Raw genomic sequence first — 27021 nt, 5'->3', positions numbered from 1 at the left:
CTGCGGCGGCCTCCGCCCGGGGAGTGTGATGTATGGCCACCCAGCCCAGCCGGCACACTTGATTCATCTCCAGTTTCTGTTTCTTAATCGGGAGCTAAATTGGTTTCATTTTTCTTGTCCCGGGTGGCGCTTGCAGTGGGTTTTAGGCAGGAGCACTGGGTCTCATCACTTCTGGTAGGAATTTGTGGCCTGTGTTCTCTGACGGTGGAAGACAGGATCCATTAGCACGTCTCCCAGGGCTGGGCAACCTTTGGCCTGGATCCTCAGGAGCCAGAAGGATTTGAATCAGCTGGGCATCTCCCCACCTTTCCAGAAGCCCAGGCAAGGCTGGTTCTGGCAGCCTGGAGCTGCCATGTTGGCCATTGCTTAACGCCTCGCACCCGCCCCACCCTCCTCTGGAGGCTGGGTTGCCCGGGGTTAAAAGGCAGCCTCTTCATTCCAGGGCCAGTGTTCCATCTTGCCTCCTGCCAGGAGAGTGGATTGCAGGCCAGCGCAGGGCCGGGTCGGTGGCCCAGGGTCACCTCCCATTTGTTTCCCTCCATTTTGTGTTGTCATAAATTCATTCCAGCCCGTTGTGGTTGATCAGTTTATCTCGGCCGGGGCCGCGAGTGCTGCTGGCATGATGTATGGGCCGCAGCGCGGGGCCCGGCTGCCCATGAATCACCGCAGCTGCTCCGTGTCAGCGCCGGAGCGGGCCGCACGGGTTCGGCGCAACCAGCGTGGGGGGGGGGATGACGTATGGATGTTTATTTAATAATTCTCTCCTACTCCAGCTGAGCGGGGCGGGCGGGGCCATCAGGGGCGCCCACCCTCGTCTGGAGGGGCTGCTCATAAATCAGAAAGACAAGATCATTAATCAGGGATGGCGCCCAAGGGGGAGGTGGGGGCCAGAGCCAGTGGCCATCCATGAAGGTCCTACCCGCCAAGGGCCGGGGGAGCCGGGGTTTCTGTCCCACCTGTGTGAGCACAAGCACTGGTGGGCAGGACTCCGGGGTGAGCTAGGGACTGGCTCAGTCGTGTGCAGAGATCTCCGCTGGGTCGGAATCTGCCAAGACCGGGGCCTTTCGGTCCCTGTGACCTCTCTTCGCGCTACATATTTTGGGTTCCCATACTAGATCTTTTTCACAACCTAGGGAAGGAGAAAGGCAGGGTGACATGGCTTCTTCCAAGAAACTCTCCACCCTGTGTCCTAGGGATGCTCGGGAATAGCTCACAGCCTACCTGGGGCAGGGGCCTGGAGGATTGGGTGTTTCACCAGAGCAGAGAATAGAGGCCAGTTAGGTGCTGAGCAAACCCAAGACAATGGGCTCTGGAGTTGGACGTGACCTTGGAGCTTTTGGAGATGGAGCGGGAAATGGCTTCGTTCTCTCCTGGCCCCATCCTTTTACCTTCCTGGCTCTAGCTTATTATCTGGTTTGGGGTTTGAGAGTCAGTTTTCTACTCTGGGGCCGGCTGTGCTCAGCCCCAGACCTTGGTTTTCCAGTGTTTGAAATAACCGCATAGGATGAGGCGGGTGCCCAGCCTAGCCCTTGGAGGGGAAGGAAGCACAGCACAGCTACCTGTCCTTGTCTCCTTGTCAGGAACTTAGCAGCAGTCCAGATGGGGGTGGCCCATGCAGCACTGGGCACGGTGCTGGGGGAGGAGCAGGTGCAGGTGTTTGGGGGGGAGCTGCTGGTGAAGCCCTCCCAGAGCTGGGAAGTTGCGTGGATGCTCCCGGGAAATCTGCCAGCCAGGGCCAGAAAGAGTTGTGGTCAGAGCCTTTCTAAGCTTTCCCAGAGAGGCAGGGCAGAAAGAGTCATGGACCTAGGGATCTAGAGCGTCCCTGTGGTAAGGACACGGCCATCAGGAAGTCCCACTGTCACTGCTAGTGCCCTGAAAGAGCAAGGTCAGAGGTCGAAGTCAGTCGCTGCCCAAGGAGTGTTTCTCACCATCCTACCTGCGTGCCCCTGTCCGTGACCGCTTCAGCCCAGCAGGGACAGACCACCTGTCAGCTTTTCAGGCTTTCTGGGCCAGCTGTCTGTCCCACCCTAGGAGGTGATCCCGGCCCCACACACCACCCTGGTGTTTCCGCCTCATTTGCTCGAATACACCTTTTAAACCTCAGCTTTTACCGCTTTGCAGATCTCTTCCCACGTCGTCAACAACTTCCTGTAAATAGTCCGAAGGGTAGACTTCCCTTCCTGATTCCAGGCCTGGGGGCTTCCTGGACATCGCCCCCTTTCCTTGGGCTCACCTCTGCTCACCTACACGGGAGCCTTGCAGCCAGATGATGCTCCTGGGCCTCTCGGCCTTGGTTCCTGCTCTTCCCTCGGCCTGGAGGCTCGTCTCCTCCTGGGCGTCGCGAGTGCAGTGAGTGGAAAGGCTACGCAGTTAGCGGTCGGTCACAGAGTCGGTCTGCTGGGATCGGAATCCCGTCTCCCCCACTCTGCAAACCTTGGGCAGGCTACTCAGTGTTTCTGTGCTTCAGTTTCCTCTGTAGAAAACAGAAGTGTTGGCATCTCCTCCGGGGGGTTTTGTGAGGTGTAAATAAGATCATTCTTAGTTCCTCAATACGATCCCTGGCGTTTAGTAAGCACGTAATAAATTTTAGCCCTTTTATTGATATTACTGTCAGTATCATTCCCTAAGGCCCACCTCCGGAACCATACTTCCTCCCCTTCCAGGAAGCCCTCTTCCCCCTCCGAGAGCTCGTTCGGGTTCCGTGGGCTTGTTGTAGGGGGATGGAAGGGCTCGCTCCTGGAGGTGGCCTGGGCCAGTCCTTGTTGCGTCTCGCAGCCCAGGGAGCCTTTGGGCAGTTGTAGGACCTTGTGCAGGGCCTGGGCAGCAGGTGAGGGCCATCAGGGCCTTGGCCATGCCTGGGAGGAAACACCCCTTGAGCCCTTGAGGTAGGGACCTCATTACGTGGGCCTCGTCCCGTCCCCGCCTCTCTGGCTCTCCCCGGGGGGTTGGACCAGCTCTTCAGCAAATGTTTGTTCACACTCACACGCCTAGTGTGGGGCTAATATCCAGAGTCAATATTGGTGGAGGGAGCCGCTTGCCCTCAGGGAAGTGAGTCAAGCAGAGGAGACAAAGACATTTTGCAAGGGTGCTGCTGGGGTGAAGTTGACCACGGGGTGTCGTAAGCACAGAAGAGGCAGCCACCATCCGGGGTACTGGCTGGGGGCTCGGGAAGGGCTTTTAGGGGGAGGTGGGGACGAGGCCTGAATGATAAGAAAGAGCTGGGGGGGGGGGGCTGGGAGTGACCTAGAGGAAGCAGAAGGTGCCGAGAGGCCAAAGGAGTGGAAACCGGTGTGGGAGGAACTCAGTGGCTCGGTGTGGATGGAGCGTCAAGTGCGTGGCAAGGTGCCGAGGGTGCCGCTGGCTGGGGCTGGTCCAGGGAGGCCCTGGTAAGCTGGTGAGGAGCTTGGCAGGGCTTTACCCTGAGGGAGACGCTGAAATGTGGGAAGTAGAAGTGGTTGGGTTTGCGCAGTTCCAGGTGCTGGGAGGACGGGAGGGAAGGAGAGGGCCGAAGGCCGAGGCCTTTCAGGACGGTGCATCGTGTCCACAGAGGAGAGCAGGAGCCCCTGGACTCGCGGTGGCAGTGAGGCCAGGAAGGGGAGATGCCAGGGGTACTCGGAGCTAGATGGCCACAGTTTGGATGTCAGGCGTGACTGGGAGGAAGTAGTTTTACAGTGCTTCCCGGGTGTCTGTCTGGTTTAGGAAGCTACCAGGATGGAGGGGAGTAGCAGAGAAGGGTGCTGGAACGTGGGGTTTGCAGATCTGGCCGCGGGCGGGGTGGGGGGTGAGGCTCTGGAATTCGGGGGAGAAGTGGGCTGGAGCTTCAGGTTAGGGGTGCCAGCCTGCTGCCTGCCCTACGTGCCATCCTCTTCACAGAATCACCGAAGATTCAGCTGTGACCACATTTGAGGCCCTGAAGGCTCGGGTCAGGGAACTTGAACGGCAGCTATCCCGTGGGGACCGTTACAAATGCCTCATCTGCATGGTGAGAGGCAGGGATCCTCGGGTGCCCCTGCTCAGGCTGCAGGGCTCCCTGGGGGGATGGCAAGGGTCTCTGCCCTGTGGTCTGGGCCCTGTAAGGGGTGGGACGGCCCCAGAGTGACCCCTCCCTTCTCTGCCCATCTTCTCCCCAGGACTCCTATTCGATGCCCCTAACGTCCATCCAGTGTTGGCACGTGCACTGTGAGGAGTGCTGGCTGCGGACCCTGGTGAAGTGGCATGGGGGTCGGGAGCGGGTGGCCGTTTGGGGTCCTGTCCCCATGTCCGTGCGCAGGCTCCAGCCGGCGTGGGGGGAGGCCAAGGGGCGGGGGACCAGAAGCGTAGAACACAGCCGGAAGCAGGATATTCGCCCCCCATCTCACTGCCCTCTCTCCCCCCCCACGTTTATTACATTGGTCCCGCCAGTGGGTGCACCGCCCGCTCCCTTCCCCCGGGCCCCCACCCCAGAAGGCCCGGCTCGGGAGGGGGCTGGGTGGGGGCCGGCGGGACCAGGGCCCCGGCCCTGGCCCCTCCCCCTCCCGTTTCTAAGCTCCTTCTGCTCCTGCTCCTGTTCTTCGCTCCGGAGCAGCCATTAAAATGTCGCCCGGAGACAGCAATAAAAGGCCGGGACGTGGGCTCTGTGTCCTGATCAAAGGCTGCGTGTAATCTCGTTAGGGCCGAGGCAGCCACAGCTGGACCAGCCTTGTTCTCATTACCGGGGCTCCCGCTGCGGGGCTGGCCAGGCGGTTTGATCCTGGCGTCCCCCCAACACAGGAGCAGGCCTGCCTGCTCACAGAGGCCGCCCGTGCCTGCCCAGCCCGGGCAGACAGGCAGACAGGACCGAGGTCCCAGCACACAGCCGGTCGGGACGACGTGCTGTAGGCCCGGGCGCTCCCGTGTGCAGCAGGGGTGTGTCCAGAGCCCTCCTCGTTCTCCCCGCAGGGTGCCAAGAAGCTCTGCCCTCAGTGCAACACCATCACAGCGCCCGGAGACCTGCGGAGAATCTACTTGTGAGCTGGCCACCCAGGCAGGCCCTGCCTCCGGCGCCCCACCTGCCCCGCCTGTGACGTGACCCCCCTTGTACATACGCGCACACAGGCTCCCCGTGTACATACATGCACGCACACACATGCACACACACAGGACTCTGGAGCCAGAGTGGAGGCTGAGGCGCAGGCCCCGCCTGCTGGCTCCCACCAAGATTGGGAACCATACCTGTTCCAGGTTCTGTTCCCAGGGCGGAGCAGGGAGGCGGGGCGGAGGGCGCAGCCGGGCAAGGCTCCTGAGATCCAGCCCCCAGACGGACAGATGGACGGACAGACATGCAAACACCAGACTGAAGCACATGTAATATAGACCGTGTATGTTTACAATGTTGTGTATAAATGGGACGACTCCTCGCCCTCTACCCCGTCCCCGCCCCTTTGGTTGTATGATTTTCTTCTTTTGTTAAGATCACCTGGGAGCAGTGCCTCCTCCGGGCTGGCTGGGGGCTCGGCCCATCCACCTCTTGAGGCGCCTGCCTCCCCTCCCCCTCCCGTGGTGTCCCCTCCCTCTCCCATGTGCTCGGTGTTCAGTGGTGTATATTTCTTCTCCCAGACGTGGGGCACGTGCCCCCAGGGACATGATCCTCTCCTTAGTCTTAGCTCCTGGGGCTCTTCGTAAGGAGTTGGGGGAGGGGGGAGGCACAGGAAGGGGAGCCGAGCTGAAGCGGGGGCTGAGACTGGGACTGGATGAGGGTGCTCCTGGCTGCCCAGCCTTCTGCCGCCGAGAACCTTTCCTGGGATTAGAGCTGCTGTTCCCAGGGCGGAGTGTGGTTTCCCCTGCCCTTCCCGTGGGCCCCATGGTGTGATGCTGTGTCTGTATATTCTATACAAAGGTACTTGTCCTTTCCCTTTGTAAACTACATTTGACATGGATTAAACCAGTATAAACAGCTGCCGCCTCCGTGTGTGTGTGTGTGTGTGTGTGTGTGTGTGTGTGTGTGTGTGTGTGTGTGTAGGGCGGGGTGGATGATGGGATGGGAGGAGGAGAAGCACTGAAGAGGTTAATTTCTGGCAGCGGTGTGGGGGAAAGGACTTGGCTACGGGTCTGTAAAGCGGTGTGGGGTCTGCTCAGGGGCCTGGAGCACTGTCGGGGTGGGGGCTGGGACCTGGACTCCTGACTATTGATGGGTAGGGGCTCCAGGTTAATTCCTTATCGATGCAGAATCGTCAGCTCATTAATCACAGAAGAGGTCAGAGCTTGGGGGTACAGAGGGGATGCAAGCTCTAACCCCCAGTCTAGGGCTGGAGCAGCCATGGGCTTGGGTGGAAGCATAAGCCCTAGAAGCCTCTGTCCTTCGCTAGTCCCCTGACACGAACTAGGGACTGAAAACCGAATTGTCATCTCAGTTCCCCAGAGCTGCTTCTATTCGCCATCCTTGCCACCAGCAGCCTGGTATCGCCACTGTCTAGATCAAACGGCAGGAACCCCCTCTACCCAGAAGTCAGGGGAGGTCCCATCATGGCTCAGCGGTTAACGAATCCGACCAGGAACCATGAGGTTGCAGGTTCGATCCCTGGCCTTGCTCAGTGGGTTAAGGATGCAGTGTTGCCGTGAGCTGTGGTGTAGGTCGCAGACGCAGCTCGGATCCCGCGTTGCTGTGGCTGTGGTGTGGGCCGGCGGCTACAGCTCCAATTAGACCCCTAGCCTGGGAGCCTCCATATGCCGCGGGTGCGGCCCTGAAAAGACAGGAAGAAAAGGGAATGGAGGCTGTGCAGTGGAGATGGAGCCTTTTCATGTGGTTCTATCCCCATCCCCACGGCTGCCCAATGCAGGTGAGTAACCAGCATCCCCGTGCCTGGACAGGTGCTCAGCACTGCAGCTGAGTCCTTGCCCACCACAGAAAGCCATTTCGAGAAAACAAGATGCCGCTAGGTTATGAGACAGCAGATTATCTTTGAGACTCCAGGCTCTTTTCCTTCACACAGCCCCTCACACCAGACCCACACCCCATCTCCCCTGGGATGCCCACAGTGAATATCAGAGTCAGGTCCAGTCGATACCGCCTGTCCTCTGCACTCAGATGGCAAACCACCTTGGTTGAAGTTCCATGAAGGAACACCCCAGACTGGCTTGATGGCACCGAATGTTCTGAACACAAGGATCCTGGGGCCCAAGATTCTCGGGAAGGTATGTGGCCTGTTGAGGCAAAGCAGCCCCGGTAGTGGCTGAGGTTTGGGAAGAGAAGTACACAGGGCCCACGTCGCATCAGGCCGGCTCCTTTCGAATCTCTACTCTCCCCTTTCCCTGCCTTGGACTCAGTAGGTCCCTGATGGCTGGTTACTCCACCCTGGGGCCACATGCTCTCTCATAGGAAACTGTTCACCCAGAGTGAGGGCCTGAGACCCGCCCTGCTGTGGGATCCTTGAGCTCTGTCCCATGGCACAAGCAGCACTGCCACCTGTTGGCCATGGCTAGGAGTGCAGCCATACAGCACAGGAACGGGCTGCCGCAGGAGTGGGAGCGTCCCAGAGGGCGGAGGCACTGCAGGGAGAGCTTGGTTCTAGACACAGAAGGTCCATCAGCCCTGAGACTACCAGGGGTCAGTTGCCAACCAGAGCTTTTCCCACCATCTCCTTCACTGCCTGCCAAACTTTCAAAGCCCGTCCCTGCCCCACCCCAAGCCCCTGGATCACCACAGTAAGCCCACTCAATCAACAAATATTTATTGAATGCCTACTATGGCTAGCACTGTGCAGCAGTGATAGAATGACAGGTGATACACAACTCTTCAGGCTGAAGCCGCCTCCTGCCTACAGAGGACCCAAATGGGCCTCCCTCAAGGACACAAAGGTTTGTTTCAGGCCAATGGTTCTGGTTCTGGTCTTTAGGGCTCCTGACCCGGCTGGTCCTAGTTCCCCTGTGGCGCTGCTATCCTCCTGCTCCCCAATCCGTCGGCCCACTACACACACATCTCGCAACGTTCCTGGATCCGGCGGCTTCCTGGCAAAGCATGGCAGAGCCGGACAGTCCACCTGCCTCAGCTTCCCGTGTGGCTTCCCCCTTGGACTCCCTGGCAACGAGAAGCCTCTTTGTGTGAACTGCCAAGTGGGATCCATGGGGCCGGCGCTCCACACTGTGGGGCTTTGCCCTTCCCGGGCCTCAGCAGAGATCACGGCCCCCGGCCCAGCCTGACCCTACCCTCTGGCACCTCCCTGCACAGCTCACCTTCCATTCAAGGAATCGATGCTGGGGCTGAGCCCCAGCCCCAGCCCCTGGCTTTGGTACCTCTTTACAGCCCGAATGCCACAGCAATCAGCATCCTGGCTGTTGCACTTACCCAAACACAAGCATTGCGTGGCTCCCGCAGAGACCTGCCCAGGCGCTCCTGCCCCTGGGATCCTGGGATAAGCAGGCACAGAGGCCCAGCGGAGCTGTCTACTGGACCACCGCGGGGTCCCAGAGGGCCGCCGGGAGTTGAACCGGAAGCGGCCCCGCCCTCGGAGGCGGGCCTTGGGGGGGGGGGAAACGTCGGGAATTCATTTCCGGAGCGGGGGTGAGGCGGGTGGGGCAGCGACCTCAGCCGTGGACACAGCTGCGCATGAAGTTGACGCACAGGCTGGTGTAGTAGGTGGGGTAGTCGCGGAGGTGGCTGACGTGTGCGGACGACACGAAGTCCACGGAGCGCACCAGGACCCGGTGTGCCAGGCGTGCCTCCACCATGCGCTCCACATCCCTGGCCAGGACCACCTCATCGGCCCTTGAGTAGAGGTAGAGCTCGGGCCAGCGAGAGGCTGCGTTGAGCAGCCTGTCGTAGAAGTGGGTGTGGAAGAGGGCCGTGAGCGGGGCCAGCAGGCCGTGGACCAGGACGGCCACCAGGGCGAAGGCCGCGAGGAGCAGGAGGCGCAGCGCGGCGGGCCGGTGCCCCAGGACGGCTGCCAGGGCCCGCAGAGCCCCCAGCAGGTTGCTGTCACCTGGACCGCTGTCGAAGATGGTGCCCACCACCCGCAGGTGGCAGAAGCGCCGCTGGGTCTGCAGGAGCTCCAGCACGTGCCGGTACAGCATGACGCCGGCGTTGCTGAAGACGTGGAAGAGCAGGGGCTCCTTCTCGACCTCATAATCAAAGAGCAGCTCCAGCAGCTTCTGGGCCAAGACACGAAGGGAAGGGATGCCCAGGGACTCGGAGAAGAAGACCATGTGCCAAGGGGCTGTGTATCGGATCACGATGCAGCCCTGGGAGAGGAGAGAGGCCTGGTCGGTCCCCAGGGCTGGGGTGGGGAGGTGGGGACCAGCTAAGGTCAGAAGCGTCCAGCGGCTCCCATCCACAGGCCCATACACCCGACAGTGCTCCGGGCCTGCTGCGGCCTGGGTGCCTGCGCACCTCTCCAACGGGTGCCTCCGGGGGGCTGGTATACTCCAGGTCCACTTGTGGAATAATCGTTTCGTGCTGGCCAAGTCCCCTCAGCTCTGGGGACATCTGGGCTGACCAGAAGGCAGTCTCCCCACTCTGGTCTGCACCCTGCCTCCCCCCCACCACCATCATCTGCTCAAGTCTGGCCCACTTAAGGCCCCCACTGCTCGGACTGCTGCAGTGACCCCACTTCACTCTCCCTACCACCCAGGGACAAGCAGGTACCCCCAACAAGACCCAGCGCCTCAGACATGGCCTGCAGGCCCAGCCTTGACCACCGGAGGCCACTCGTGAGCCAGACCCACACAGGGACAGTCAGGCCCCAGCCACTGCCACCTTCCTACAGGGCCCTGAGAACAGAGTCCAAGTTCAAATGTCTGGTTCCAAGGCCTGGGGTCACTCCTCCCACTCGCCCTGAAATTCCAAATACAGTTAATGCCGTTGTTCCTCAAATTCTAAAATCTTAGCTAAACTCTCTCTAGGCCTCTGCACCCCTCAATGCCCAGGTCAAGTACAGCTCAAGGTCTCCACACAGATCGCCTTCCAGCCAGTTAGGAAAAGGCAGCCAATGCCACCCTGAGTCCTCGTCCTCTCTCATTACCGTGTGCCAGAGACAAAGGGCCATCTGTCAGGGCAGCTCTGGGGTCAGACGGTTCTGGGCTCAATTCCTGGCACCACTGCTCATGAACAGTAGGCGGTGAAGAGCCATTTGTTTCATCTTTCTGAGTCTGTGTCCCCATCTATAAGTTGGGATGACATCTGTCTCATAGGTGTATGGGGAAAATTAAATGAAAAGATGTAACTCAAGTGCCCAAAACAGCACTTGGCACAAAATAGGTTCTCAACTAAGAGCAGCAGTCATGAGTGGTGGTGGGAGTAATAGCAGGGAGAAGATTATAAGGCACAGCACTTGACGGACCCGCAGCCAAATCAGGACCGTCAGCGGAGGGAACCCTGCCATCAGCCTCCCACTGACTGCCGCACACCTGCCCCAGCTCCTCCTGGCCCTGCTCTCACCAGGGCCCTAGTGTACCTGAGCATCCCCCGCCGCGATTCTGCGGGGGGGTGCGGGTCGCTGATGCCACCTCAGCTCCGGTAGATTCTACAGAGTGCTCTGTTCTGAGTCCCCAAGGGGATGCGAAATGGCTTTCCACCCACCCTCAACCCACACACGGCATGGCCCACGGACACGAACACACTCCACGTCACCACCACACACACGGGACTCCTGGAACCAAACACAGCCTGTCCGCGCCACGCTCCAGAGGTGCAGATGCCCACGGCGCCTACCACGCACGAGGGCACCCACCGTACCACCCGTTGAGGGCACGAAAAAGCATAGACACCACCGCAAACCCACAAGCACCCAAACGACGGCAGGCACGACCTTCAGGAGTGCACACGCGCACACGCACACTCCTCCCAGAAGCGCTCTCGTGCTGTAGGTGCCGTCTCTGAGGGCGGCGTGCCCGCCACATCACAGCACCTGCGAGTACACGCACGCAGCTGGCCTGTGAAGGCCCAACAATCCCCGCGACGGGCACGCACGCCCAGCCGCCCTGGGCCTCGCTTTGAGGTTTCCAAGGTGCGTGGCATCCCCGCTGCCACCTCCCCAGCCAGATGCTCCTTAGAAGCCCCTGTGCCCAGGACTGGGCTCTCGCTGCCAGTCAGATCCCAGTCTCCTCGCTCCCCCTGATGCCAGCCAACCTTCGCCCCACGGCCGCACATGCGCAGTCCCAGCCTGCCGCCATCCAGCCTCCGCACATGCGCAGTCCCAGCCTGCCCCCCTCCGTCCTCACCTCACCTGCCGGTATCTCCCGCTCCAGACTTCTGCTCAAGCCAATCTCGTTAAAGTTGCTAAAAGCCTCTGCCTTTACACCATGTCCCCGTCTCACTCTGTCCTACCCTCTCTTCACCCTCCTAGACAAGCTTTGACCCCCTCACCCTCTCCACCTGGTCCCCTCCCACTGACCCCACTCTGACCAGGGTCGCCTACATCCCCAAAGAGCTAAATCCCATGACACGTTTCAGGCCCCGTCGTCCTGTCCTTCCAGCAGCATTCAGGAGCACACACTCCTAGAAATATTCCCTGGTAGCCCCGGCTCTTCACTAAGATAGTACCAGAAAAAAATGGACTGCTCTAGACTTAAGAGAGGCTTAAGAAACAAAATAACTAGATGCCGTGGAAGATTCTGGAGTGGTCCTGGTTTGGGAAAGCCAGCTGTAAAGAACACTTTGGTGACTATCAGAGAATCTGAATATGGACCGGAAACTCGATGAGAATGTAAAAATGGGAGTTCCCGCTGTGGCTCAGCAGTAACAAACCGGACTAGTATTCATGAGGATGTAGGTTCCAACCCTGGCCTCAGTGGTTAAAGATCCGGCGTTGCCAGGAGCTGTGGTGTAGGTCACAGATGCAGCTCGGATCCTGCATGGCTGTGGCTGTGGCATAGGCCAGCAGCTGTAGCTCCAATTAGACCCCTAGCCTGGGAACCTCCACATGCCTCGGGTGAGGCCCTAAAAGCAAAAAAATAAAAAATAAAATAAAATAAAAATGATTTTCTCTACCCTCATCATAGCCCCCTGACCAGAGAGTAAAGGCACCCCCTCCTTTCCCAGCCGTACCCTGCCACCGTGCCACCGCAACCACCCTGTCTTCCCTGGCATCGCTTTCTCCACTCCATCACCCCCTCCCTGTGCCTTCTGCCTCAAGAGCATCTTTCCTAGAAGGTATGTACATGTATGACTGAGTCACTTTGCAGGACAGCAGAAATTGGCACAACACTGTAAATCGACTATACTTTATTTATTTATTTATTTATTTTCCTTTGCTAGGGCCGCTCCCACATATGGAGGTTCCCAGGCTAGGGGTCGAATCAGAGCTGCAGCTGCCGGCCTAAGCCACTGCCACAGCAATGCTGGATCCTTAACCCACTGAGCAAGGCCAGGGATCGAACCCGCAACCTCATGATTCCTAGTCGGATTCGTTAACCACTGAGCCACGATGGGAAATCCATCAACTATACTTTAATAATAAGAGGAGGAGCAGAGGCGGAGTAAGAAGAAAGGACATCTTTCTCCTTCTACAGTGGCCCGTTTCCCGTGGCCCGTTTCCCTAAGACTCTCTTCCTGTGGATTCTGTCTCATTGCCGAGTTTTCCTGTCCATCTGTGGCCACTCCTCCTTCCCACGTGGGACCCTCTTCATCTTCTGCTCCTCGAAGTTTGGGTTCTGTCCGGGGCCTCTTCTTGCCCTCTACACACTCCCTGGAGGAATGCCGTCCACCCCAGAACCGGTGGCGTCTCTTCTGTGTTCCTTGTTTCAAAGAACATACCTGCCTCTACGCGGCTCTGCTGCAGCCAGAAACCTGACATTATCCTGGACCCCTCCTTGGCCCTGTGCCCACCCTCCCTCTCTCATCAAATGACCACGCTACCTCCTACTGAGCTCCTTGATCCATCAACTCCCCTCCACCAGCCCCACCAGCTCCCAGATCCTGAGCACCACCACAAGCTGACTTCCCGGCCTCCAGTCCTGGACCCTCTAATCCTTTCGCTGCTCTGCAGTGAGGGACTCTCAGAATCAAAGTCTAACATCACACCCTCTTAAATCCCCTGAGGACGCTCCCCAGCCTCCTCTCCTCACACGTGCCCTTTCTTTCATCCTCTGTTCTAGCCACACTCACCTACTGCCAGTCTCCACCTGCCCTCAAGCATCCGCGTCTAATAAAAGAAGCCAGACAAACCAGCCTCGGCCAGTGAGCCCACTGGGGAGTCCACCTGCCTGCAGTACTCACCCTTTTGTGGTAGATGGCGCTGTACTTGGCCAGGTTCTTGTCAGTGCAGCCACCCCAGCCCAAGAGAATCACCAAAGGCTGTCGAGTCCCTGCCTCCTTCCCGCCTTGGTTGGGGCTATCCTCTGAAACAAAAAAAAAGGGTAGGACTGTCAGCCCTGGAGTTCGGGGGCAGGGTTGGGGTGAGTGACCTATCCAGAGCCAGCACCGCTCTGGCTGCAGGCAGGGAAGCACTTGATGCCAGGCCCTGGCACCTGCCAGCCCCTGCACCTCAGGTTCCCACGGGGCTCCTTCCTGTCCTTTGTTTCAGTTACCTTTTAGACTTCTTGGGAGGCCCTGCAGGGTAACTGGGAAAACCCACATGAGGGCCCCTTTCTTTGGTGACTCAAAGCCACAGCCTAAGTGAGAAAAGCGGATAAATACTTCCTTGTCATTTCACCTTCTAACCCAGGGATCAGTGAACCACAAGCCACAAGCCAAGTTCGACCTATGATCAGTTTTCCCATGACATCTGAGCTAAAAAGAAAAAGGTATTTTACATTTTAAAACGGTTCCCATTAGTTATTATTTAGTTCCGTGGTTTAAGGACTCCTACCACTGTCGTGGCTCAGTGGTAACAAACCTGATGATTATCCATGAGGACGTGAGTTTGATCCCTGGCCTCTCTCAGTGGGCTAAGGATCCAGTGTTGCCGTGAGCTGTGGTGTAGGTCACAGACGTGGCTCGGATCTGACGATGCTGTGGCTGTGGCGTAGGTCGGCGGCTACAGCTCCAATTCGATCCTTAGCCTGGGAACCTCCATATGCCACGGAGAAGGCCCTAAAATGCAAAAAAAAAAAAAAAAAAAAAAAAAAAGAAGAATGTTTTATGATGTGAAAATCATATAAGATTTAACTTCGAGTGTCCGCAAATAAAGTGTTATTGGCACACAGTCAAGCTTATGCATTTAGCCAGGCTAACGTCTATGGCTGCTTTCACGCTAAAACAGCAAAACTGAGTAGCAACGGAGACCATGTGGTTCCCAAAGCCTAGGATATGCACTGGCCCTTTACAGAAAAAGTTTGCCAATGAGGTTGTAGGTTCAATCCCCGGCCTTGCTCAGTGGGTTAAGGATCCGGCGTTGCCATGAGCTATGGAGTAGGCTGCAGACGCGGCTTGGATCCTGCATTGCTGTGGCTCTGGCGCAGGCCGGTAGCAACAGCCTCGAGTAGACCCCTAGCCTGGGAACCTCCATATGCCACGGGTGCGGCCCTAGAAAAGGCAAAAAGACCAAAAAAAAAAAAAAAAAGTTTGCCAGCCTCTCTTCTAATTCCACAAGCCGATGGAAGAAGAGGGTTTTAAGAGGAGAAACGGATAGGACATTGTAAGCAGGTTAGTGGAGCAGACTGAGTCTGAGAGCCGCTACCAAGCCACCGACCCAGTGCTGCAGAGAATAACTGCAGGGATTTACTGAGGTTTAACCGTGACACCACCCCCACCAGACGAGGAAACTGAGGCACCGAGCGGTTAAGCTACTTGCCTAAGGTCACACAGAAAGTACGGGGCTTGGAATCTGGTGCCTACTCCCATCCTAAGCTACCCAAGACCTTCTGTGCACCAGCCCTGCCCACAATGAGAAGCCCGCCACTGAAGGCGCTGAGGCACAAGCCGGCTGCCTCTCCCCTGGCTGCCTCTGGAGGTGCCCCCGCAACCCTGTCGGTCGGACCCCCTCTCCTTTCCCCCGCCAAGTGAGCACTCAGCCCCCAGGACGACGTCTGGGCAGTGATGGTCTCTTGCTAGTTATCTGCCCTCCCACAGGGGCCGGGGTGTACCCTTCCAAGGATCAAGCCACTTGGCTATGCTCAGCTGCCGCCCTGAGATTTATGGGTGCTGGTGGTGACCTGGCAACAGTAAATTTCGAGGCTAGTTAAGAGGGTGGTAAATATAAATCACTAACCTTTGGACAAAAGGAAGACAACAATTTCCTGCGAAAATTAATGTGATTGAAAAGTTCAGTGTTCCTGCTCTGCAGCGGTGGCGACGGTGGCCTTCAGAGATTAACTGCCCGCACCCACGGGGACCCTAGGCTGGATCACAGCTCAGCCTGCAGCACGGGCTGCCAGCACCTCAGCCCCTCGCTGACCCCGGCCAGCCCTCCCAGGCTCCCCTGACCAGGGAGACGGTCCCACAGCTCCAACTCAGGCCACGCCAAGTATTCTCACCACCTTTCTCGGCCTGGTGGCCCCTTGACCTTGGCCTTGGGCAGAGCAGCTCCTCACCTGCACTGGCCTTTCTGGGGGAGAGGCCCCAGCACAACCTTGCTGGGGATGACTGCCCGTGAAGCGGGGACTGCGGGAGCCTCGTGGGTGACAGTCAGTAGCTACTGCTTGGATCTGCCTCTGACCCTCTGAGGTCCAGCAGCCAGATCTCTGAGATCGGCCCCAGGAGGCTCTCCTGCCCCCAGCCCATGGCACTCCCTCCAGGTACCACACCAAGACACCAGCTGAGGATCTGGGGATTTTTCTCAAACACGCAGAAGGCAGCCAAGCGAGGCCGCCCCACCCCCGGTGGAGCTTCCCGGGTCAGGGAAGGTTCGGACACTTCTGCTGGGCTCTGAGCTGCTCCTCCCCCACGGCTGCCTCTATAAACTCCACGTTTCTCCACCGCAGGTCTTGCTGGCACCCTTGGCTCCACCAACTCAAGGTAGGAAGCGTTCCTCACCAAACACCCATCTGCCCTGAAGAAACTCAGAACACAGACACCCCGAATGCACTGCCTCCTCCCAGAGCCCAAGCTTTCTGCGATGCTCCTTAAAAGGAGGGGACTGGTCGTCCCAGTGCAGCCAGGCACTCGAGGCCACCCCCCCCGCCCTGCCCCCGAGCCACAAGGTGCTCCTCCTACCCAGGGGCATCTCCCCCCTGACCCAGTCTGCTCCCAGGGCCCTCCTCTCCATGCCCACTCCTAACTCGGAGGCCTTGTCATGACCTCTTCCCACAGGAGGACGGCTGCCCCTTCTGAGTCTAGGCGTGCTGTAATCCCGACAGCGCAAGGTGCTCTGGGAATGTGGCTGAAGAGTGAGAGTGACCAGGAAATGCCCCCCAAAAGAAGACACGCTTGCTGTGCTGGCTGCTGAAGGACCAGTAGGACCATGCCAGCTGGGAGAGAGGGCCTGAAGGAGACATCGCGGTCGGTCTGGGCACAGCAGGCCGTCCTAGGAGGCGAGAAGCCTGGGTGAGGGAGCAGTGGCGGCAGGAAAGCTGCCAAGAGTGGGCCTGGAGCCCGATCCTACAAGGCCCCAAGCCATTCTTAAGAGTCGGGGTTTTATCCCAAGCAGGGGCAAGGGAATCAAGATTCTGGAACTGGAGGAGTAGCATGATCCCATCTGCATTAATGACTTGCACAATTATTTGTGTAACATCTTTCTTTCCCTCAGCCAGGAGGCTCCATGACAGCAGGGGCTGGGCTTGTCACTTTATTGCCACATCCCCAGTGCCCAGCTCTATAGCTGGCCTGTCCAGGCACTCAGCAGAAATGTGCTGAATGAATGAACACGTGGCTACAAAGTGAAGGATGGATCCGAGGAGAAAGAGCTGGCATTCTTCTGGTTACCCACCGCCCTTTCCGGAGCAAGAACAGGAATTGCTGTGGCTGCTGTTATTTATTGCCACATCCGGATCATGATTCCTCCAGCCTCCGTAAAAGCCCTGCTCCTGTGACACTCGCTGCCCTGGTCACTACCCTCTCCCCCTGCTGCTGCCGTGGCCTGGCCTCTGGCCACTGCCCCTCAGGCAGGGAAGACTCGGGCACTGGCTCAGTCCCCCATGGGTACTCCAGGACTTAGCAGGGCCCTGCGCAGGCAGTCAAACCCAGCTGGGTCCTAAAGCACCAAAAGCCTCTCCAAATTCCACATCCGCTTCAGCTCCCACCTCCTCCTCTTCGCCATCACCGAGAAAAACAAACACAGTGACAGCAGAAAGAGACCTGCGGCCAGGCACCTTCTCATCACCTTCGTATCAGCTCATTTGCTCTTCACAACAATCCTATGAACCAGGTACTGTTATTCCCATTTTACTGAAGACAAATTAAGCCCCAGAGATAGTAAGTAATGTGTTCATGGCTAGACAACTAATAAGGAAGCAGCGAAGCTGGGATCCAAACCCTGGAAGTCTGACTTTTGAGAGGCCAGCTCGTCGCCACGATCCCAGCCGGCCCCCTGGATAAACAGCCCAAGCCCTCGGTCTCACTCAAATCTCCTTCCACCCGGCTCCAAACCCGTGTACACGGCTGCCTCTGTACATCGACAGACAGAACACTGATTTCTTCCACCTGCTCCTCCCCAGGGAATGGCCACCACCCCAGCATACGCTGCCTCATTTGTCCTGCGGGCATCCCAGGACTTAGCTTCCATGGCTATTCCCATTTGACAGATGAGAAAAACCAAAACAGAGGGGGTAAGTCTCTCCCCCCAAGAACACACAGCCAGGAAGTGGCAGAGCCAGCCTCCATCTCTGGACCGCCAGGCCACAGCACCCGCCTCCAGGACTGTGCTCAAGCTCCTCCCTCCACAGCCTAGGATGCAGATGCTCCAGGTTGCTGCTTTGCTGATGCCCACTCTACCCGCTAGGTCAGCTCACTTCCCGGAAGCCCCCCGGTTCCCTCCAGGACCTCTTCTCACTCCCCACCCCAAATCACCTGCCTGGGTTGATGCCCCACCTCTGTACTGTCACAGCACCATGGCCACGCCACTGCACTCAGCCACTGCACTCAAAGGGCCTGTGAGGAGCAGGGCGGAGACTTCTGTAACATACAAGGCAAGGGATCGCAAAGGCCTGAACCAGAGCAGTGGGAGATGGGGAAGGAGAGGGAGGGAAATGACAGAGAGAAGAGAGTCACAACGACTTGGGCACAAAAGCCTCGAAAACATGCAATCTTTTTTTGTTGTTGTTTTTTGTTTGTTTGTTTTTTGCTTTTTAGGGCCACACCCGTGGCATATGGAGGTTCCCAGGCTAGGGGTCAAATCAGAGTTACAGCTGCCAGCCTACACCACAGCTCACGGCAATGCCGGATCCTTAATCCACTAAGCAAGGCCAAGGATTGAACCCACACCCTCATGGTTCCTAGTCAGATTAGTTTTTGCTGCAGCATGATGGGAAGTCCAGAAACATGCAATCTTTGACTTAGTAATTCCACTCCTATGAAAGAAAAATCTTTAATCATATGGAAATATTCAGTAATAAATTAAGCAGATCATAATTTTTTTTTTCTTTTTGTCTTTTTAGGGCCGCACCCGTGGCATATGGAGGTTCCCAGGCTAGGGATCAAATCAGAGCTACAGCCGCCAGCCTACACCACAGCCACAGGCACAGCAACGCGGGATCCGAGCCATATCTGCAACCTACACCATAGCTCATGGCAATACCGGATCCTTAACCCACTCGGCAAGACCAGAGATCGAACCCAAGTCCTCATGGATGCTAGTCAGGTTCATTAACTGTTAAGCCATGCTGGGAACTCCCAAAGCAGATCATAAATGTAAGAGCTATAAAACTCTTAGAAGAAAATGTAAGAGTAAAATCTTTGTGAACTTAAGGGATGGCTTCTTAGACATGACCAAAAGCACAAGGAACCAAAGAAAAACAGATAAACTGGACTTCCTCAAAATTGAAACCTTTTGGAAGTTCCCTTGTGGCACAACAGGTTAAAGATCCACAGCTGTGGCCCAGGTCACAATGGCATCTTGGGTTCAATCCCTGACCTGGGAACTTCCACATGCCGCAGGTGTGGCAAAAAAAAAAAAAACTGAAAACCTTTATACCTCAAAGGACATCATCAATAGAGTTCCTGTTGTGGCTCAGCAGGTTAAGAACCTGACTAGTATCCATGAGGATACAAGTTCAGTCCCTGGCCTCGCTCAGTGGGTTAAGGATCCAGTGTTGCTGTGAGCTGTGGTGTAGGTCACAGATGCAGCTTGGATCCTGAGGTGCTGTGGCTGTGGCATCAGCCAGCAGCTACAGCTCTGATTCCACCCCTAGCCTGGGAACTTCCATATGCTGCAGGCGTGGCCCTAAAAAGACCAAAAAAAAAAAAAAAAAAAAAAGGACACCATCAAAAAGTGAAGAAACCAAGAATTCCTAACATGGTAGGAATTCCTCACTAGTAACCAAACTGACCAGTAGCCATGAGGACACAGGTTCAATCCCTGGCCTCATTCAGTGGGTTAAGGATCCAGCATTGCTGTGAGCTGTGGTATGGGTCGAAGACGTGGCTCGGATCCCACGTTGCTGTGGCTGTGGTGTAGGCCAGCCGCTGCAACTCTGATTCAGCCCCTAACCTGGGAACTTCCATATACTGCATGTGCGGCCCCAGGGGAAAAAAAAAAGTGAAGAAACCCACAGAAGGGGAGAAAATATTTGCAAATCATATGTCTGATAAGCGGTTTGTATGCAATACATATTAAAAAACGCTCACAATTCAACAATGAAACGACAAATAACCCAACTTTACAATGGGCAAAGGATTGGGGAAGACATTTCTCCAAAGAAGGTGTGCAGATGACCAATAAGAACATGAAAAGATGCTCAATATCACAGTCGTCAGGAAAATGAAAATCAAAATCACAAAGCAATAGCACTTTCTACGCACTAGGACGGCTATCAGCAAAAAGTCAGATATACCAAGTGTTGATGAGGACGTGGAGAGTTCAGAACCCTCAGACACTACTGGTGAGAACCCAAAAAGATGCATCCGCCTTGGAAAACAGTTTGGCAGCTCCTCGAAAACAAAGAAAAAATTAAGCACGGAGTTACCGGATGACCTAGCACTTCCACTCCTAGGTATGCACCCAAGAGAACGGGAAACAGGTCCACACAAAAACCTGCACAAAAATGTCCACTGCAGCATTATTCACGATACGCAAAGAGCTGAAACAACCCAAATGCCTGTCACCTATACATGGAGAAATAAAATGTGGTACATCCACTCAATGGAATATCATTTGATCTTAAAAAGGAATGAAGCGACTACCATAAGATGAATAAACCTTGAAGAGACATCCTAGGTGAAAGAAGCCATACACCAAAAATCACCTATGGTATGACGCCATTTATATGAAATGCTTTGAATGGGCAAAGCCACAGGGGAGAAAGCAGATTAGCAGCTGCCGGGAGCTTGAGGAAGGGGGAGGTAGGGAGAGACGGCTAATCGTTCAGGGCTTCTTTTGGAGGGTGATGAAAATGTTCAAAATGAGACAGTGGTTAACGGTTGCACAGTTCTGTGAATATACCGAAAACCAATAAAGTGCCCATCTTAAAAGGGTGAATTTTATAGTATGTGAATTATATCTCAATGACGTTATTTTGAAAATTCACAGTAACACATTTAGCAAAAAAGCAAGCTGCAAAGCAGTATGTACAACTATGTACACACATATACACATCCATATTTATGTGCAGAAAAATGACATCAAATATTAATAGCGATTATTTCTGGGATTAGAGGCAATTTCTTTTTCGTGATTTTTGAAACTCACTTTTTAAAATCTACGCGTGTCGCTTTAGGAATGAGAGTTAAACTATGATTTTTTAAAAAGCAGGGGTTGGGGGTTGGGGTGGGGGGGTGGGGGCCTGGAGGTATCAGCAGAGTCAAGGGCAGCTGAGAAGTCAAAGCCATCATGGAGACCCAGCAGGCCCTTGGACCTCGCAAAAAAAATTTCATCTCACGGGTTTTCTGTCCTCTGGACTTTTCTCAGCAAACAACACTGACACTGATAATACGAGAATTACAGATACATACTTTATTGTTCAACAGCTCAAGCCATAAAACTAAAGCACAAATTAGATCGTGTATATCCCCAGGGCCTGCGGAGAAGTCAGAGCAAAGGGCTGATGAGGCATGAGGATCCGTGGACACTGTGCACTTGTCCTCTGCAAGCTGGACTCGAAATACAAAGAAACGAATTCTCTGGTGGCTCAGTGGGCGAAGGAGCCAGCATTGCCACTGCTGTGGCGTGGGTTCGGTCCCTGGCCTGGGAACTTCCACGTGCCATAGGTGTGGCAAAACAAAACCAGAAATAAAAACCAACCTATGTTTTCTTCCTAAAATGCAAAGAATAAAAGGGTCTTCAATTTCCTCTACTCCCAAGAAATACGTTCTGGTGTCTCATAGTCCCTGTATTTAAACCAAATTACCAATTTATTTTATTTATTTCTGGCCAGGCCCACAGCATGCCAAAGTTCCCCGGGCCAGAGACTGAACCTATATCATAGCAACAACCCAAGCCACAGCAGTGGCAACACCTTAACTCACTGAGTCACCAGGGAACTCCAGAAATTACTTTTAATTTTCTTTTCTCCTTTTTGAAATAACAGCACAGGATAGCAGCATGGTATCAAAGCGTGCATAGTGTATAAAACCATATCTGGATTCAAATGCAAACTGTTGCCCTTGGAATGGATAAGCAATGAGATCCTGCTGTACAGCACTGGGAGCTATATCCAGTCACGTATGATGGAGGCTGATGGAGGCTAATGTGAGAAAAATAAAGTATTTATGTATGTGTGACTGGGTCACCTTGCTGTACGGTAGAAAACTGACAGAACACTGTAAACCAGCTATGACGGAAAAAAATAAAAATCATTTAAAATTTTAAAAAGCATAGCTGGATTCAAATCTGTGGCTCTGCCACTAATAACTATGAAACAAGACTTTGCACTAGTTCCCTAAGCGTCAATTTCCTTCTCTGTGAAACAGGGACAAAAATGCAAAGGCCTACGTAAGATAATGGCCACTGAGGGCTTGGCATGTCACCCGGGCACAAAGCAAGAGTTCAGTGAACTGGAATTACTATTACTTCATGAGGAATGCATGCTCACTGCAGAAAAAGTAGAAAATGAATACTTCATAAAATTGGAAGCATACTGTTTTGTAATCTGGTTTCTTTCATTTAGCAATATATTGTGAACACCGCTGCCTGTCAGTTTATATATTTCTACACCGTTCTTTTTAGTGGCTGCAGAGCGGCTAGAGAATATCTCATAATTTATGGTGAGCCATCTCCCATTATTGGATCCGATGCTATTTCCAATCTTTTGCTGTTATAAAAATACTTTAATGGACACCTCTTTCTGTGGGTATGTCCTTCACTGTTTCCTAGAAATGGGGCTGTATCCAGGCAGCGCTTCCTAACGGCAACTGAAATCTTGTGCACAGGCTGTGGGCGAGGCTCCTGAGCTGAAATCTGGGGTAACTTGGGCCGTGTCTCTGCCTCCCCGAGCTTCTGTGCCCCATCTGTCAGGCAGGGTAAGGCGCTCCTCACTTCCCAAGGACTCCGACAATCCTGAGAGGAACTCCTGCCGGGCCCCGCATGCGAGCGGGCCGTGGTCAAGAGCAGAAACCTCCCTGAGACCTAGGAGGCTGGCAAAGGGTCCATCAGGTCTGGAGCTCAGAGCCAGGGCCTCGCACGGCACCTGGGTGAAAACAGACAAATTAAGAAGGGGTTTTTTTAATGCGTGAAAGAGATCATGACTTAAAGAACAGGAGTTCCCGTTGTGGCACAGTGGTTAACAAATCCAACTGGGAACCCCGAGGTCGCGGGTTCAATCCCTGGCCTTGCTCAGTGGCCTCAGGATCCGGCGTTGCCGTGAGCTGTGGTGTAGGTCGCAGACGCGGCTCAGATCCCGTGTGGCTGTGGCTGTGGTGTAGGCCCGCAGCTGGAGCTCTGATTCGACCCCTAGCCTGGGAACCTCCATATGCCATGGGTGCAGCCTTAAAAAGCAAGAGATTGAAAACATAAATGAAGTGCCTCTATTTTTGGGGGGACAGGGAAAGTGCCTCTGGGATGCCCACAGACAAGAAGAGGGGTCTATCCCAACTCGCCCTTCATCTGGGCCCTTGAGGCTTCTCTGGTGTGATGGCTCTTGAGGTTTCATCTCACTGTCCGCTCCTGAAAGTTCGCCGCGGCCTCCTGCCAGGCCCCACTCCCTTGGGCCACCCTCCGTCCTCCCAGCGCCCTTACTTCTGCACTTCCTGTCGGTCCCCATCTACCTGCCAGCCCTCTGACAGCTGCAGCCTGGGCCACTCTTTTCCAGGAAGCCAGCCGAGCCCGGGGCCCACCATGGTGGTCCGGACTGTGGTCCAGCCAGACTATTGCCCTGGTGCCAGAAACTTCCTGGGGGTTAAGTCCAGGTCTACATCTCTTTGACCCCGGCCAGTGCTTAGCAGAAGAGCCGCCTGACAATTAGCCTGGGCTCACAACAAACCTGTGCTTCCCACCTCTGATCCCTGCAAGGCTTTCTTTGTACTCTAAGAGGGAGCTCCATTAATTCTGTGACTCGATTATTTCTAGAACTGTTTACTGACCATGAGAGCAACAGGGTGCCTTTAAGAAGCCCTGCTGGCCTGCCAGCAAGCCACAGGGGGGCAGTGGGTAGGGAGGACTTGGCTGACCATTCCCTGGCTGGAAGGAGGGGCAGCGCAGCCATGACCTGGGATGGCAGAGCGGCTCGGGCCAGGCCAAAGTGCTGCCACATGCCTCCTTTCAGCTCATCTGGCATGTCATCTTCCCCAGGCCCTGGCAGTGAGCAAAGCCCTCCAAACAACACGGCAGGGATCCCTGCTGTGGGAGCCCAGAGCCCAGAACCTTCCCCAAGGAAATGAGATGAGAGCCGGGTGGTAGGAGGGCGAGGGGCTCACTGGTCAGAGAAGAGTGGTTGGGGCGGGGGGGAAATGCCGGGTCAAGGGGTCGACTTCAGCAAAGGACCAGGCAGACCACCCTCACTTGGCACGGACAGCCACGGGTACTTGCTGGTGGGAATCCCAGCAGAAGGCCCCTGGGCTCTGAACGACCCCAGATCTGCAGCTGCCTTCCTGCTAACGGATGTCCCCGCAGCAGCTGCTCCCCCCCAAGAACTCACAGCAGCGCTGGGCTCCGTGGCCCTGAGGCTCAAATATGGGGGAAAAGGAATTCCAGACACCAAACATGACTGTCATGCATGCTTCTCCACCTCTGGACAGTAACTGCCAAAGAGAATCGATCTCTGGAGCCCCCCGAGATTGCCACTCTGTGAAGGCATGTCAGCTGGCAGGGAGCTGTCTGCAGATGGGAAGCAAAGAGATTCAGGGGGTCACAGTGCTGTCACTTCCTTCTGAGGGGTCCTCCAGGCTCAAGTTCAACTCTTGAGTCTACACTTTGAGAGCGGAAGGCCTGAGAACCCGAAGCCAGAGCAGAGGAGTGAGCAGAAGGTTATGAGAGCCACACCAGCGGGGGAACAGCTGAAGGCCCTGGAGGTGTTTCTCTTGGAGCGAGGAAGCTGGACCCTTGAAAAGAGAGGAACAGATTGCCTTACTCTGCGTCTGACCCCCTAGCCCTGCAGTTACCACATCATTGTGAAAGCACCTGCTTCTGAGCCCTCGGCCCTCCCCCAGAAACACGGCTCCTTAAAGGGAGTCTGCCTGTGAGTCACTTCTGAGGCACCAGCAACTAAGCCACCGCCAGGACACCGCAAACTGCTGAACTGAAAGAAATGACAGGAAGGCCCATTGTGGCTCAAGAAAGGGAAGTGCTTTCTAACAATCCCAGCTGCCTCCAACCGGCCAGGATATTAAGGAGGAAGCATCCTGACAGGGAAGGGGCTGGTATGAGAACAGAATGCTCTCATGCTAGCAGAAGGATGCAGGACAAAGTGGCCCCCTGAGATTTCTGCCAGTTCCAGGACCCCACCTCCTGAAGCAGGGAGGGGAGCCGTCAGGGGAAGAAATAGAGGCCAACAGAGCACCTGCTCCAGGCCAGGCACTCACACCCAGTCACCACCTTGTTGTGACGCAGGCACTCTCATTACTCCCGATTGACAGTCGGGGAATCTGAGGCTCAGGGAGGTTCAATAACTTATCAAAGCCATAGAACAGCAGGAGGTAGAACTGAAACGCAAACCAAGACCGCCAGGCTGCCCACCTGGGCTGAGGGAGAACTGCCCTCCTGGGCCATGCAGAAGGCAGCTCCAGCCCTTTGCAGCTGAGGGTTCTCTGAGGGCAATAATATTAATTGGCTTCATCTCCTGCTGATGCGAAACCCTCCTCAAAAGCACATTTACATCTATAAGCCCGAGAGCCCGCAGCCAGCAGATCCAGCTTGAGGGAAATACAGTGGGTCTGGAGCCAGCTTGTTCTGGGAAAGCCTGGGGGTTGCCCTCCCCTCCTAGACCCCACCCGAGGGACACAAGAGGCTCTGGGAGGGGTGTGGAAGGCTCTCCTGAAGGAGGTAACATCTGAGCAAAGCCTGACATGATAAACCAGACAGGGGAGGTGGCAGTGTGGCACGGCACGGGGGAAAGGACATTCGAGAGGAGGCAGCGAGAGCAAAAGCAAAGAAGCAAGAAGTGTGCAGAGACTCACAAGCAGCTTGGGGCCGCCAGAACATAAAACTCAAATTGAACAGTGGAAGGACATAGGGATGAAAGCGAGAAGCAGGGACGCCGCTAAATTATAAAGGACTCTGAATGCGGGCTAAAGAATCTGGACCTGATTTATCCTGCGGGCAAGAAGGAGCCACTGAAGGGTTTTACACAGAACAGTGAGAAAATCAAACCTGGGCATTAGGAAGAATGCCATGGTGGCAGCGGAAAAGGCTGAGCTGCTGCTGGCTGTGCGAAGGGAGGTGTGAAGGCGTGTGGAGGAATGCACGTGTAGTTCAGGCTGGCGTGTGCTTCAAGGCTCCTCTACCGTAATTCCCCACCTGGGCTAAACTTTCCATGCCCTGGGCCCCTGATCCTACTCACACTGCCAGTGATCCACACCTGCTCTATAGGCTACTGGTTTGGTGGCGCCTCCCCCACACCTTTCTGATAGGAAGGAAAAGGTTAATCACTAAACACACTCCGTGCCAGGCCCTCTGCTGGGTCCTTTACACAAATAATCTCACTTGCGCAACCAACAACCCTACGAGGGAGGTGACTATTGGTGCCTCGGTTTTGCAGATGAGGAAATCCAGGCAAAGAGCCGGAGGAAGACTGCCAGAGGTCACCCAGCTACTAAAGAGAGGAGTCAGGTGTGAACCACCTTCTACCTCCTGGCAGAGACGGCGGTTAACCACTTCCAGGAGGAGTGGAGAGGGAGGGATGAAGGTGGGCTTCTGCAAAGACCTCGGGGAAAATGGTGGGACTAAAAAGGCCGGACCCCTAACAACAACAGCAGTGGGAATCCCGCCCCCCAACAGTGGAATCAGGGGGGCCCCCGCCCTCGGCAGCCTTCAGCTACCAGGAGAGAAACCCGGGCAGGGATCGGAAAACTCCCACTAAACAGACGGTGAAAAGACCTCCAAGCTGGGTTGGGGGAGGTGGGCGGAGACGCAGTGAAGGGGCGGGGCTTGGACGCGGCGAACATTCTGGGGCGGGGCTGACTAGGGGGCGGGGCTCTCTGGCCGGACCAAGTCCAGGACCTGCGGGACCCCAGGAGCGGGTGGGCCGCGAGGGGGCGGGGCTGCAAGAGGGGCGGGGCCACAGCTGCGCTTGCTGCCCAAGACTCGCTCCGTCACCTCCCCACGATCGGACCCAACCCCCGCTCCATACCCTGGCTCCGGCAGGACTGATCCGGGATCTCGATGGTGTAGTCCAGCTGGGCCGAGGCCATCGTGAAGCCGCGGGCCCTCAGCTCGGGCCTCTCGCCGGAACTCACGCTCGCAAGTCCGCGCCTCACCAGGGCGCCTCCTGGGCGCCGCCCAATCACCACCCACCTCCCTCGACGCTGCCCAATCCCTGAGCTGCGCTCTGTGACCTCCCGCCCTAGCAACCACCGAGTCTCTTTCAGAGCCTCTCGCTGCAACCGGCTAGCTCGGCCATAGCAACAGCGCCCCGCCCCACTCTATCCCTGGCCCACCGCCATTGGCTGAC

The 27021-nt window shown here is 55.9% G+C and overlaps 2 protein-coding genes across 8 annotated transcripts in view; one reads left to right on the top strand and one right to left on the bottom strand.

Moving 5' to 3' along the window:
- RNF220 (ring finger protein 220) overlaps positions 1 to 5913 on the top strand; it is a 244529-nt gene extending 238616 nt beyond the window's left edge. For all 4 annotated transcript variants that reach the window (XM_003482102.5, XM_084965336.1, XM_084965338.1 and 1 more), the window contains 3 exons: positions 3874 to 3982; positions 4131 to 4205; positions 4918 to 5913. In XM_003482102.5, coding sequence (XP_003482150.3) covers positions 3874 to 3982; positions 4131 to 4205; positions 4918 to 4989 — 256 coding nt within the window. In that variant the 3' untranslated portion in view covers positions 4990 to 5913. The remainder of the gene's footprint in view (positions 1 to 3873; positions 3983 to 4130; positions 4206 to 4917) is intronic.
- On the bottom strand, positions 733 to 26804 carry TMEM53 (transmembrane protein 53). 4 transcript variants are annotated; one of them, XR_014808516.1, is made up of 5 exons: positions 26701 to 26804; positions 13166 to 13287; positions 8300 to 9192; positions 1222 to 2473; positions 733 to 1129 (listed from the first exon to the last, which is right to left on the bottom strand). XR_014808516.1 is itself a non-coding variant. In XM_003482099.5 (3 exons), the coding sequence occupies exons 1-3, from the start codon at positions 26759 to 26761 to the stop codon at positions 8539 to 8541; spliced, it is 837 nt and encodes a 278-aa protein (XP_003482147.1). In that variant the 5' UTR covers positions 26762 to 26804; the 3' UTR covers positions 7670 to 8538. The 4 variants fall into 4 exon arrangements, 1 of the variants encoding a protein (XP_003482147.1); XR_014808517.1 differs by having other exon boundaries at positions 1560 to 2473; XR_014808515.1 differs by having other exon boundaries at positions 733 to 2473.
- Between the last annotated feature and the right edge of the window lie 217 nt (positions 26805 to 27021).

This window comes from Sus scrofa, chromosome 6 (genome assembly GCF_054392235.1).
Source record: "Sus scrofa isolate SSC_HxYL_T2T_F1_AM1 chromosome 6, Sscrofa_HxYL_maternal_Yorkshire_Landrace_v2.0, whole genome shotgun sequence".
NCBI classification, from domain to species: domain Eukaryota; kingdom Metazoa; phylum Chordata; class Mammalia; order Artiodactyla; family Suidae; genus Sus; species Sus scrofa.
Note: the sequence above shows the minus strand (reverse complement) of the source record. Positions and strands in the feature narration are given on the sequence as shown.

Bases quoted from the DNA above. Each gene is read 5' to 3' on its own strand.
- TMEM53 (XM_003482099.5), bottom strand. From the start codon at position 26,761: ATGGCCTCGGCCCAGCTGGACTACACCATCGAGATCCCGGATCAGTCC. The intron at 13,288-26,700 runs GTATGGAGCGGG...TTTTTGTTTCAG, and splicing joins TCAGTCCTGCCGGAGCCAGG to AGGATAGCCCCAACCAAGGC. The intron at 9,193-13,165 runs GTGAGTACTGCA...CTCCTCTCCCAG, and splicing joins GCGCCATCTACCACAAAAGG to GGCTGCATCGTGATCCGATA.